The sequence below is a fragment of the Alexandromys fortis genome, unplaced genomic scaffold (assembly GCF_014885135.2).
Source record: "Alexandromys fortis isolate MF-2015 unplaced genomic scaffold, M_Fortis_MF-2015_v1.1 scaffold_186, whole genome shotgun sequence".
Taxonomy (NCBI): domain Eukaryota; kingdom Metazoa; phylum Chordata; class Mammalia; order Rodentia; family Cricetidae; genus Alexandromys; species Alexandromys fortis.
Genome location: NW_026068067.1, coordinates 2,909,627 through 2,921,085, shown reverse-complemented (window position 1 = coordinate 2,921,085; position 11,459 = coordinate 2,909,627). Strand labels below are relative to the sequence as shown.

Sequence of the window (11,459 nt, the reverse complement as noted above, 5' to 3'; positions counted from 1 at the left end):
TAGATTTTATCCACTTTATTAATGAGGCAGGCAAGAGGCCCGGGTGAGGGTGTGGGGGGTTGCTTCTGCCTCACTGGGAGGAGGGGGTCACAGAGACCAGACCAATTCAGAGAACCTCAGTCCTTGGCGGGAAGAAACTGAGCCCAAGTGATCCTGACCATTGCCAACAGCAGAGGTTTCGCCCACTCCCGGCTCCCAGCCCCAGCGGGCAGACATGCATGGGGTGGAGCAGCCCCTGGAGGCCAGTGGAGTGCGGGTGGAGGCGGCACAGAGCCGAGGAGCCGCCCCAGGAAGAGGGAGCGGCCTGCTGGGAGCCAGGGAGCAGCTGGCGCTGGCAGCAGGAGCCTAGTTCCGGGCCATGGGGATCCTGCATCCTGAGCAGCACTGGGTAAGAAGCCGGGACTTGAGGGCCGGTAAGCAGGGAAGAGGAGAGCGTCGGCCATCCTGGTCTCACTGCTCATGGCTCAGCCCAAGGCTGGCTGTCCATCCGTTATGTCTGCATGTCTGCTTTAGCCTTCTCAACTAGAGAGCGAAGAACAAGCCAGAGGCTGGTTCACAGTAGGAGTATGGGGTGGGCATCTGAATGGGGCAATGCCAGACTGCTGAGAGATTGCCATGGAGACAGAGGTGTGACTCTGGCAACAAAGACGGGACTCTAGAGAAAGGTGGGCCCAGGGAGTCCAAGAGCACCAAAGATGGGTCCATGGAAGCAGGGGTCTGTGGGAACAGGAACATGGAGGCAAGAGATGGGGCTACAGGGCATAGTGACCTTGGGGCACAGAAATGAGTCTTTAAGTATAGAGATGGCTTGTTCCGGGAGAGATGAAACTGGAGATCAAGAGTGCGTCTCTGGAGACAAGGACACGGCCACTGGAAGAGATAGGCTATAGTAGTGGAGCTGTTGGGATAGGGACGTCAAGGAAGAAAAGATGACCAACAGCTGGTCATGGTGGTGTGAGTCTTGAATCCCAGGACACAGGTCTCACAGGCAGGTGAATCTCTTTAAGGCCAGCCTAGTCTACACAGCCAGTTCCGGGGACAGCCAAGGAGACTTACTAAAAAGGAGAGGAGAGTGGGCAGACATGGTGAAGGCTGGAGTTGGGTCAGAAGTGGGTCGGGGTCTATTCCATGAGGCCATAAACCAGGAATCTGATGCACTAGAAGGTGGGGAGCCGGGAGATGAGGAAAGATACTAAGAATGTCTGACAGATCAGTCGAGTTCCCGAAGCAGTAGACCGATGTAGGGGCAGTGAGGACAGGCACAAGGCATGGGACAGTGATAGATAAAGAGGGATCTGAAATGGCGCAACCAGGGTCATGTGGAGGTTTCCTAGGCACAGAGCCCACATTGTTACATGGATCGTGGTGTGGTGGGACCCTAGCCTCACTGTGTCCTCCTTTTATCTACCTAGCCCTCTTGGCCACTGATATGAGCCCCTGTGGGCTTAACGTGAGCCTAGCGGACGAGGCAACAGCGTGTGCAACACCCAGGGTCCCCAACACATCTACGGTGCTGCCAGGCGATTCCGGCACATCACCGGCGCTGCCTATCTTCTCCATGACCCTGGGTGCAGTGTCCAACGTGCTGGCGCTGGCGCTGCTGGCACAAGCTGCAGGTCGTCTGCGGCGGCGCCGCTCAGCTGCCACTTTTCTGTTGTTCGTTGCTAGCCTGCTAGTCATTGACCTGGCAGGCCATGTGATCCCGGGAGCGCTGGTGCTTCGCCTGTACGCTGCAGGACGTTCGCCTGCTGGCGGGGCCTGTCATTTCTTGGGCGGCTGCATGGTCTTCTTCGGCCTATGCCCACTCTTGCTTGGCTGCGGCATGGCCGTGGAGCGCTGCGTGGGTGTCACGCAGCCACTGCTCCATGCGGCGCGCATGTCAGTGGCCCACGCACGTCTGGCACTAGTCGTGCTGGCTGCCATGGCTTTGGCAGTGGCGCTGCTGCCGCTAGCACACGTGGGTCACTACGAGCTACAGTACCCTGGCACCTGGTGTTTCATTAGTCTTGGACCTCGTGGAGGTTGGCGCCAGGCATTGCTTGCTGGCCTCTTCGCCGGCCTTGGCCTGGCAGCGCTCCTTGCGGCACTCGTGTGCAATACGCTCAGCGGCCTGGCGCTCCTGAGAGCCCGCTGGAAGCGTCGCAGCTCTCGACGTCTCCGTGAGACCACAGGCTCCGATGATCGCCGGCGCTCCGAAGATCGCCGGCACTGGGGGTCCCGTGGACCACACTTGGCCTCCACCTCGTCTGCCTCATCCATCGCTTCAGCCTCCGCCACTCTCCGTAGCTCCCGGGGCGGCGGCTCGGTGCGCAGGGTTCGCGCGCACGACGTGGAGATGGTGGGCCAGCTCGTGGGCATCATGGTGGTGTCGTGCATCTGCTGGAGCCCCCTGCTGGTGAGGGGCAGTTGCTCCTCCAACCATACTCCTTCCTTCCCCCTCCTGGCCTCTGCTCCCTTATCACCCTGCCTGCACAAAAAGCCTTACCCCTCTGCTGTCCCTCTGTCTTACCCCTCTGCTATCCCCGGCTCTACCTTCGCCCTCTTTGGATCTTAGTTCGACTCATTCAAGCTTCTTTGTTCGTCCCCCAGCTTCATTCATTTCTAGCCTTCTTCCTCCCCAGCTTTTTATTTTATTTTAGTTTTTCGAAACAAGGTTTCTCTGTAGCTTTGAAGCCTGTCCTGGAACTATCTCTTGTAGACCTGGCTGGCCTCAAACTCACAGAGATCCACCTGCCTCTACCTTCTAGTGCTGGGATTAAAGACGTGCACCACCAGCGCCTGGCCCTCCCCAGCTTTTTTACCTTTCTTTTGTCTTGTGTGCTAGCAAAGCGGGTCTTCTCTAGCTAGACTCCACGCTCACTGCCGATCTTTGCTCAGTCACTCTCCTTCCCACACAGTATTTGCCCTGCATAGCCTGCCCACCCCTTCTCTCACACGGTTCACGCCTGCTTTTCTCGCAGGTGTTGGTGATGTTGGCCATCGGGGGCTGGAACTCTAGCTCCCTGCAAAGGCCGCTGTTTCTGGCTGTGCGCCTCGCGTCGTGGAACCAGATCCTGGACCCGTGGGTGTACATCCTGCTGCGCCAGGCCGTGCTGCGTCAACTGCTTCGTCTCCTGCCCCTGAGGGCTGGTGCAAAGGATGGCCCAACAGAGCTGAGCCTAACCAAGGGTGCCTGGGAGGCCAGTTCACTGCGTAGCTCCCGGCACAGTGGCTTCAGTCATCTCTGACTATGCCCAGAAGCTAAGCCAAACCACTGGGCAGGGCTCAAGGGTGTAGAGAGCTTCAAACACTAACTTGGGCGATGTGTCCTGTGTGGCGGGAACACACACTGTGACCGCTCTTTAGTGAAAGAGGCTCCGCCCAGACGAGTACAATTCTAACGTTGGCCACGCGGTGGCGCAGACACATTAGGATGTTCCAAATATCAGAGGTGGGATCCTCAGGTCAGCAGCTCCAAAAGCATGAGCACTACACTAAATCCATAGTTCTGAGATCAGAGATCCCCTCAAATGCCGCGAGATTTTGGGTCCACTTCCTGTCTCTGCCACCGCCTTGCAACCAAGCATTCTCCTCATTTTGTTCTCTGTTCTAACCTTGTACCCACTACAGCCTTAAAACCCCAACGTTCTCCACCAACACAGCCCTGAGCACCGTCCCCATCCCCCCCACTAATGCATGTTCACAGCTTGACCGTTCAATTGAGCCCTAGCATAGTTCTGTCCCCCCCTGAGTCTGCCTGCCTCTATCACCTGCTCCAAGCACACCCCACCCCAGATTGCACACAGAGGCTGAAAATGCATGTATGGGGTAAACCCCAAAGACCTTTTTAAAACCAAGAACTCTTGGGTAAGGCAGGGGCTTGGGGCTAGTAGCCTCCTGCCACAAAGTCGAAATCCCGGAAGGCAGCCTGCTCCGCAGCTGTGAGGGGCCGCGCATCCCGGGGTGGGCTCAGCGTGGGCGTCTCCCCAGTGAACTCCTCATCGAAGTTGCTGACATCTGTGCGCCCCGAAAGTGTAGGCACGAAGGGTGGGGGCAGGCGACGAGCCAACAGGTCATCCCAGCCCAGCGTCTGTGGAGAGGAGGACAGAGAGTCACGATGGAGGATGCAGGGAAGTCTGGAGACCAACAGGAAGTAGACAAGGTGCAGAGGGACTAGAGCTCAGATCAATCAAGGGAGTCTGGGGTAGCTCAGGTTAGCCCTGTAATGCCATGGGCCTGGATTAGCAGTCGGAGTAAAGAGGGGGAATGAGGGGTGCAGACAAAAGGAGTTAACCTTTGAGAGGAATCATGGTGGCCTTGGGGGGCAATAAAACTCTTGAGATGGAGCAACTAGATTTGGGGTGAGAAACACGCAGGTCCTTGGGGTGACTGACAGAGTGAGGAAGGAGTCTGCTCACCCTGAAAAAAGGCTGTTTTTTCACATCTTCTGCGTCCCGCTCAGTGGCTCCCAGTCTCCGCTCTGGGTTCCTCCGCAGCAGCTATGAGACGAGGTGCATGTCAGTGTATCCGAGTCCTGTGCCTCAGAACCCTTTTCTGCCCACCTTGCTCTTTGTGGTAGAGGGTATGCTTACCCTTCTCATGATGCCAATGGCCTCTGCTGACAGGAAGCGGGGATAACGAACCTCATCGTTGACAATACTGTCAAAAACCTCCTCCTCATCGTCCCCAGGGAACGGAGACTGGAGGGCAGAGAGAGTCAGGTTGAGTAAGACCCCACTTTTAGACAGTCCAGCTCACCCAGTACTACCCAATGGCCCTACCCCTACCCCTGGGGGTGTCCCAGAGCTGGCTTACAGAGGGTAAGTATCTCGTTTTAGTTACAAAAACTGAGATCAGAGAGGCAAAGCTAACACATAGCAGGAGCGGATTCCCATCCCACACCGGGGCACATGCATGTTCTCTACAGAAAAAAAGGTAGCCTAGGCCTCACCTCCCCAACCAGCATCTCATAGAGCAACACGCCCAGTCCCCACCAGTCCACTGCTCGCGTGTAGGATGTGTCTGTCAGCACTTCGGGTGCCAGGAACTCTGGGGTTCCACAGAATGTGCTGGTCCGGTCTCCATAGCCCATCCCTGGGTGGGTGGAAAGCAAGGCCATGTGAGCCACCAGTGGCTGGGGGGGGGGGGGGGGTTTAGAGCATGAGACACTCCAAATAGCCAGCCCTACCCCTAGTCAGTACAGGGAGACCCGGGGAGGAGGGGCTAAAGCTGGCACACTACCCTGAAGCTCTTAGGGTGAGCATGTGCCTGCAAGCAAAGCCCATAGAGAAGAGAATGTCACCTGACCACCCCTAGTCCTCTCATCCCAGGATTGCAGCCCCTCACCCTCCTTGCAGAGGCCAAAGTCTGCGATCTTGACGTAGCCCTCAGTATCCAGGAGCAAATTGTCCAACTTCAGGTCCCTGGGGAATGGGGGTGTCAGGGGATGTAAAGAGGGGTGATTGGGAGTGGGGGCTTTGTACAGAGCTTGAGCATGTCCAGTCTACGGGCTGAATGTGCTCTCGTGTACACACCTGTAGACAATCTTGTGTTCATGGAGGAACTGCAGCCCCAGCACCACACAGGCGGAATAGAAGCTGCAGAGACGCACAAGTTCACACAAGCCTGGCTCCACCGGTGCCAAAGTCCCTAACCCCTGGGGTCCCAAAGCTCTGTGGGTGGCGGGGTGGGAGGCAGGGTGGAGGGTGGGAGGCGGGGAGGAGGGGCGGGGCCTCCAGTGATGGGCAGGAAAGAAGACTCACACGGCCCGCGGCTCGGAGAACACATCGCTGTGGATGTGCAGCATCAGGTCTCCGCCCGCTGAGTACTCCATCACAAAGCACACGTGCTCTGGGGTCTGGAAACAGCCGAAAAGGTTCACCAGGAAGGGATGTCCTGCCCTGGTCACGGCCGCCAAAATCCGCTTCTCACACATCAAGCTAGGCAGGAGGCAGAAGTCAGAGGGCCCAGCCGCTCCCTGACCTGCGCCCATGCCCTCTGGCGCTCACAACAGGTGTCTGTTGAGGACCTGCTTTACTGTGCAACTTTGGGCGTCGTGGCTGCTACACACCCACAATCTACACATTGTCTTGGGAAGCAGGTGAGGGCACAGGCTCAGGATGGTCAGAGCAGTCCAAGTGCGCACTGGGGACTGGATTAGGGGCAGCACCCGTGTGGACTAAAGCAGGTGGAGGAACCGGGTCCGAACTTGGGGTGGAAAAGCTTCAGTCTGTGCGAGGACCGCAAGCACAGCCCACAAAGGAGCACACAACCAGAAACATCGCCAAGCACCTGTGCACAACGCCTTAAGGCAGACATGACGGCTTCTCTCCAGAGCAGTAAATAAATCCCTCTTAACTCATTTAAACTTTGGATCAGGTTCCTGGTTATTACAGAGGTGCCTGGGAAGTCTCGGGACAGCCTGATGCCTCTAGAGGGTCAAGGACCGTGAAGAACACTTTAAATAGACCTTCTTCCTTGATCCACCAGACAACCTATGCGGAAGGCATTTCCATGTGTATTTGATGGATAAATCAGGAGGCTGAGCTCTGAAGGGAGGCCAGCTTTTCCTAGCATCCGGAGGCACGGGTGACAGAGGCATCTTACCTGGGACCCTGACCCCAAAACTGAGGCAGTCCCACATCCCTACAGTTTACAGTTTGGTCCTGAACCTCCTGCCTACTGTGTGACCTCTGGCAGACTGTTAACCCCTGAGCAGAGTGGGAGACAATAGCAGCATTCACTCTGGAAGGGAGAAGACTGAGTCGCAGTAACTCTTTCTAAGTCTTAGGTAAGAGGGGTTGTAAGTTCTAGTTTCCTAGAAATCCTCAAGGGCCAGGATAGGGCCTCACCTCTCCACCTCGTCTCGGGCTACTATGTCACCTTTCTTCAAGGCTTTGATGGCAAAGAGCTCCCCACTAGAGCGGAATTCAGACAGCAGCACCTGTAACACAGTGGGCACAGCCTTAATGGACACCCTGGGCCCTTGGAGGAAGACCTCTGAGCCCATAAGTCCTTCCCCTGCCTCACCTTCCCAAAATGACCCCGGCCCAGCACTGCCAAGAACTTGAAGTCCTCAAGCATCAGGGGTGACTTCCTCAGGGGGCTGTGGAAGAAGGGAGCTAGTGAACTCAGAGTAGGCAAGAATGTGGGGGTGGGGAGGGAGGGGTATCACCTGCACGGGCCATGGCCTGGGGTCTCCTGGGTCTCTGAAGGCAGCTCTGGAGAGGTGGTGGATTCATGGGTTGAAGAACTCTGTGGTGCAGAGGTCATGGTAGCCACAAGTCAGAGTTATCCCTAAGAGCCAACAGGGCCCGAGCTTCTCCCTCCTCTCCTCTCCCCGTGCCGGACCCACACACACCTCCAGGACTAGGGAAGAACCTAGTTCCTACACATGGTTACACATGGTACCCCCGGCACTATTTATTTTCTTTGAGCAGGTTCTCACCAAATTGCCCAAGCTCTCTTGGACTTGTGATCCTTCTGCCTCAGCCTGCTGGATAACGTGGACCCCAGGCTTGCATCACCAGGCCCAGGTCCCTCCTCTGTAACCATTTACTTAAGATTACCTGTGCAGGCATCAGATGACTCCTGACTGAAGAACAGGGCCCCTTGTCCATCTCTGCTCCATTTTCCTCCCAGTATACTTCATATTTACTGGTTTCAGCCTGGACAGACTGATGGACTGATGGACTTGGACTGGGCATAGAATGCAGGACTCACACCTGCATTCCATCCTGGCCTAGCCATGCCACGTGAACATCTGACTGAAAACAATCAGGCCTGGGGCAGCCTTCAAAATGGCTCAGATAAGGGAAGGTGCTTCCTGTACCAAGCCTGGTGTCCTGAGGTAGACCCCAAACCCACATAGTAAAAGGACAGAATCAATTCCTACAAGTTGTCCTCTGACCCCCACACTTGTGAGGTGTTAACACATATGCACCCCCCCAAAAAACAACAAACACATATATTGAAAGAGAAAGAGAATCAGGACCTGAGGGTGCCGCTCATGTGAGACCCCAGGTTCCATCCCCTTTCCCAAAAAGAAAGAGGTGACAAGTAGGTACTATGTCAGGTGCTGGGACACAATCTCAGCACTCAGGAGGCTGAAGCAGCATGATGCAAAAAGAAACAGGAACTGGGCCAACAACGTAACATGGAGGGTAAGGCGCCTGTCCACAAGTCTGACTTGACTTTGAGTCCTGGGCCCCACAAGGTGGAGGGAGAGAACTGAGTTCTGTAAGTTGTTCCCCTGACCTCCATATGAGTGCCCACACATTCACACAAAATAAATAGAAAGATTAAAAACTTTAAAAAGAAGCCAGGCATGGTGGCACACACTTTTAATCCCAGTACTTAGGAGAGAGAAGGCAATTTCTGTGAGTCCAAGGCCAGCCTGATCTCATAGTGAGCTCAAGGACAGCTAGGGCTACACAGAGAAACCTTGTCTTGACAAATCCAAAACAAACAAATAAACAAATAGATGAATCTAAGAGGAAAATAGATAAATGTTGAATGCTGGTGGCCAGCCTATGGATATATAGCCTATCAAAGCCGGAAATGGTTGGAGGGAATGTGGCTGTTTGAAAGAAAATGTCCCCCAAAGGAAGTAGCACTATTAGGAGGCATGGCCTTGTTGAAGTGGGTCACTGTGGGGACGGGCTTTAAGGAATCATTTGCTCAAGTTTCAATCAGTGTAACACTCACACCACTTCCTGTTGCCTGCAAGATGTAGGACCCTCAGGAACTTCTCTAGTACCATATCTGCCTACACGCCTCCATGTCCCACCATGATGACAATGGTCTGAACCTCTGAACTGTAAGCGAGTCACCCCATGAAATGTTTTCCTTTATAGGAGCTGCCATGGTCATGGTGTCTCCTAACTAAGACAAGGGAAAAAGAACAGGAGCATCTGGTGACCCGCAGGAGTCCTGTCTATGACACCGCTACTCTCCCGGGCAGTACTCAACAGCTCGCAGAGCTGCGTCAGCTCCTTGACTCTACACAAACACCATGACCACAGAACTGAGCAAGCTCATGACAGCTGCACTCCCATCAAGAGAGCAACAAAATCTGTCTTTGATATAAATTGATTTGTTTTCCTTCATGTTTTAGACCAACAGCTCTGTAACTGGACTTAGACCTGCTCAACAAAATATGCCAGGTACTGGAAACCCAGCCAACTACCCAGAGCTAGAACCTGGAGGAAACCTATAGCCACCATTGTACTGAACCAGCACAGTCCCTGACTATATTCTAAATATTTGTCCTTACACCCACAGATAAGTAGTCCTCACCCCTCATGAAGGAAACCTCTCTTTGCTATGGATGGAGACCACTACAGAAACCATAATCAATCAGAATGCAGAGGTATGGAGTCCAGTTCCAGTGGACACCTCTATAAAACACTCCCACACCCAAGACTCAGGGGACTCTGTGGAAGGGGTGGTGGTAGAATGACTGTAAGAGCCAAAGGATCAGGAAGCCAAAGGAAGTCGTGGGCTATCTCCTGCAGGTGGCAGAAGCTAGCCTGTAAAGTCTCAACAGCTGTGAGCTGAACAAGGACAACAATAGGCATGCCAAAGAGGCTGGGGAAAAGGCCACGAAGCCTCAGCTCTACTCAACTAAGCTATGCTTAGAGTAAGAGAGGTAAGTCTTTCCCTGAGAAAAGCACACTAACTGGTTACCCAGTATCAAATGATCAGCCTTGGAAACATACAAATATTTGACATTATCAAGGATGAACAGATTGTATGTAGGAATATGTAAATATTCACACATACATATATACATGCAACAGCAATTAATGAAAAAAGAGGTCATGGATTTGAAAGAAAACAAGAAGGGGTCTACAGAAGGATTTAAAGGGATAAAAGGGAAGAGGGAACTGCTATATTATAATCTCAAAAAGAAAAAATGCTCCCCCACAAAAGAACTGTTACCAAGCTGAGGATGACCCGCGTTCCCGAACCCCACCCCTGCTTCCCAGAACAGGGCTCACGAATGGGCACCTTTTCTGTCCTCTTCTCACCAGCTCAAAGTTTATGTTTCTTTCTTTTCTTTTTTTTTTTTTTCTTTTTTTCCAGGCTGAAGACGGAATCAAGAGCTGCAAGCACGCTACTCAAGAGCTCTTCTGGAGAGCAAATCTCTAGCCCCCAAGCTCACGTGACCCTTACTTAGCTTTGGTTGTGAGACAGGGTTTGGGTATGTAGCCCAGCTGGCTTAAAACTTACTACACAGTCTAGGCTGGACTCCAGCGATGCCCCTGCCTCAGCCGCCCCTTGCTGGGATGGTATGCTGGACCACTCTGCCCAGCTTCCCAGCTGACAATTTTAATCTAGGACAGAAAGCAGTCAAGGTCCTAGGATGTTGTTCAGTTGGCAGAGCATCTGCCTAGCATGCAAAAAGCCCTGGATTTCACCATTGGCAACCTAGAGACCAGACCTGGGAATCCCACCACTCAGGGGACAGAGGCAGGAGGATCAGGAGTTCAAGAGTTCAAAGTCTAAACTATATTGAACAAAACCAAACAAAAAGCCTGGTTCTGCTGTGCGATCCCAGGTTAGTTCCTGCAGGCTTCTGAAAGAGCAGCGGGTTCCCTAGGCCGCCCTGCCTAGCAGCGGGTTCCTAGGCCACCCTGCCTAGAGGAGGTGGGCACTCACCAGGCTGCATAAGGCGGGGGGCACCCCTGGGGGGCTCTTCTGGGACGAGCTGTCTGAATCAGCACCAAGGTTCAACTTCTCCATGGATATATCTCTGAAGGAGAGGGAGGAAGATGAGCTGGGGACCTAGTACCTTGGAAACAAGGACAGGTAAGACTGGGGCCATCCTCCTTCCTTACCCAGAGTTCCGAACCTCAGAACCTGGAGATGCGTTGGGACTGAAGGTGCCCGTGGTGACAGAATTAGGGATGAGTCTCCGGAGGAGCCTCACCCAAGTTGCCACATCAATGTTCATCTGTCTGGCACGCTGAAATGCCTTCCCTAGGAGAGCAAGGCTAAGATCACTACCTGTGATGACCTGAGGGTCCCTGGCTCCGACTTGGCTCCCTTGGGCCACATCTTACCTTGCTGCTTGGAGAAAATTTTTTTCTGTCGTTGTAGCCTAGGGATCCGCTCAATGATGGGGTTGCGAAAGGTGACCTGTGGGGACAAACATGCTCAGCTGCAGTGGTCTCAGGAGCAGAGGCACTCATCACCTTAAGTATGAACGCTAGGCCTCTCTGAGGGCAAGTGGCTTGACTCTAGCAGCCAGGTGTAAAGCTGACCTTTGGCAGTGACTATGCACAGCCAATGACCTCCCTCCTGGATTCACTACTGATAGGGTCTGAGCCTGATGGACTGTGGGGAAGAGGGAAGATGACATCACTACAGACCTTACTCGTCCCTCTGTCTCCTTGTCAGCATGAGAGCAGCTCCATTCCATGTCGTGCATTGCCACTAACTTAGTGGCAATGGGGGGGGGGGGGGGGGGGGGGGGG

At 54.0% G+C, this 11,459-nt stretch overlaps 2 protein-coding genes across 2 annotated transcripts in view; one reads left to right on the top strand and one right to left on the bottom strand.

The window, feature by feature from the left end:
- Positions 1–3,649, top strand: Ptger1 (prostaglandin E receptor 1). The gene is made up of 2 exons (XM_050120699.1): positions 1–2,395; positions 2,961–3,649. The coding sequence occupies exons 1-2, from the start codon at positions 1,301–1,303 to the stop codon at positions 3,225–3,227; spliced, it is 1,362 nt and encodes a 453-aa protein (XP_049976656.1). The 5' UTR covers positions 1–1,300; the 3' UTR covers positions 3,228–3,649.
- Positions 3,650–3,789: 140 nt separating this feature from the next.
- Positions 3,790–11,459, bottom strand: part of Pkn1 (protein kinase N1) — a 29,744-nt gene continuing 22,074 nt past the window's right edge. Inside the window, exons 10-22 of the mRNA XM_050120697.1 lie at positions 11,046–11,121; positions 10,821–10,962; positions 10,642–10,735; positions 7,154–7,233; positions 7,009–7,084; positions 6,831–6,922; positions 5,742–5,918; positions 5,514–5,576; positions 5,326–5,402; positions 4,931–5,073; positions 4,572–4,679; positions 4,398–4,478; positions 3,790–4,069 (exon numbers count right to left, since the gene is read on the bottom strand). Of these exons, the coding sequence (XP_049976654.1) occupies positions 3,866–4,069; positions 4,398–4,478; positions 4,572–4,679; positions 4,931–5,073; positions 5,326–5,402; positions 5,514–5,576; positions 5,742–5,918; positions 6,831–6,922; positions 7,009–7,084; positions 7,154–7,233; positions 10,642–10,735; positions 10,821–10,962; positions 11,046–11,121 (1,413 nt within the window). The 3' untranslated portion in view covers positions 3,790–3,865. The remainder of the gene's footprint in view (positions 4,070–4,397; positions 4,479–4,571; positions 4,680–4,930; positions 5,074–5,325; positions 5,403–5,513; positions 5,577–5,741; positions 5,919–6,830; positions 6,923–7,008; positions 7,085–7,153; positions 7,234–10,641; positions 10,736–10,820; positions 10,963–11,045; positions 11,122–11,459) is intronic.

Bases quoted from the DNA above. Each gene is read 5' to 3' on its own strand.
- Ptger1 (XM_050120699.1), top strand. From the start codon at position 1,301: ATGGCGCAACCAGGGTCATGTGGAGGTTTCCTAGGCACAGAGCCCACA. The intron at 2,396-2,960 runs GTGAGGGGCAGT...CTTTTCTCGCAG, and splicing joins TCTGCTGGAGCCCCCTGCTG to GTGTTGGTGATGTTGGCCAT.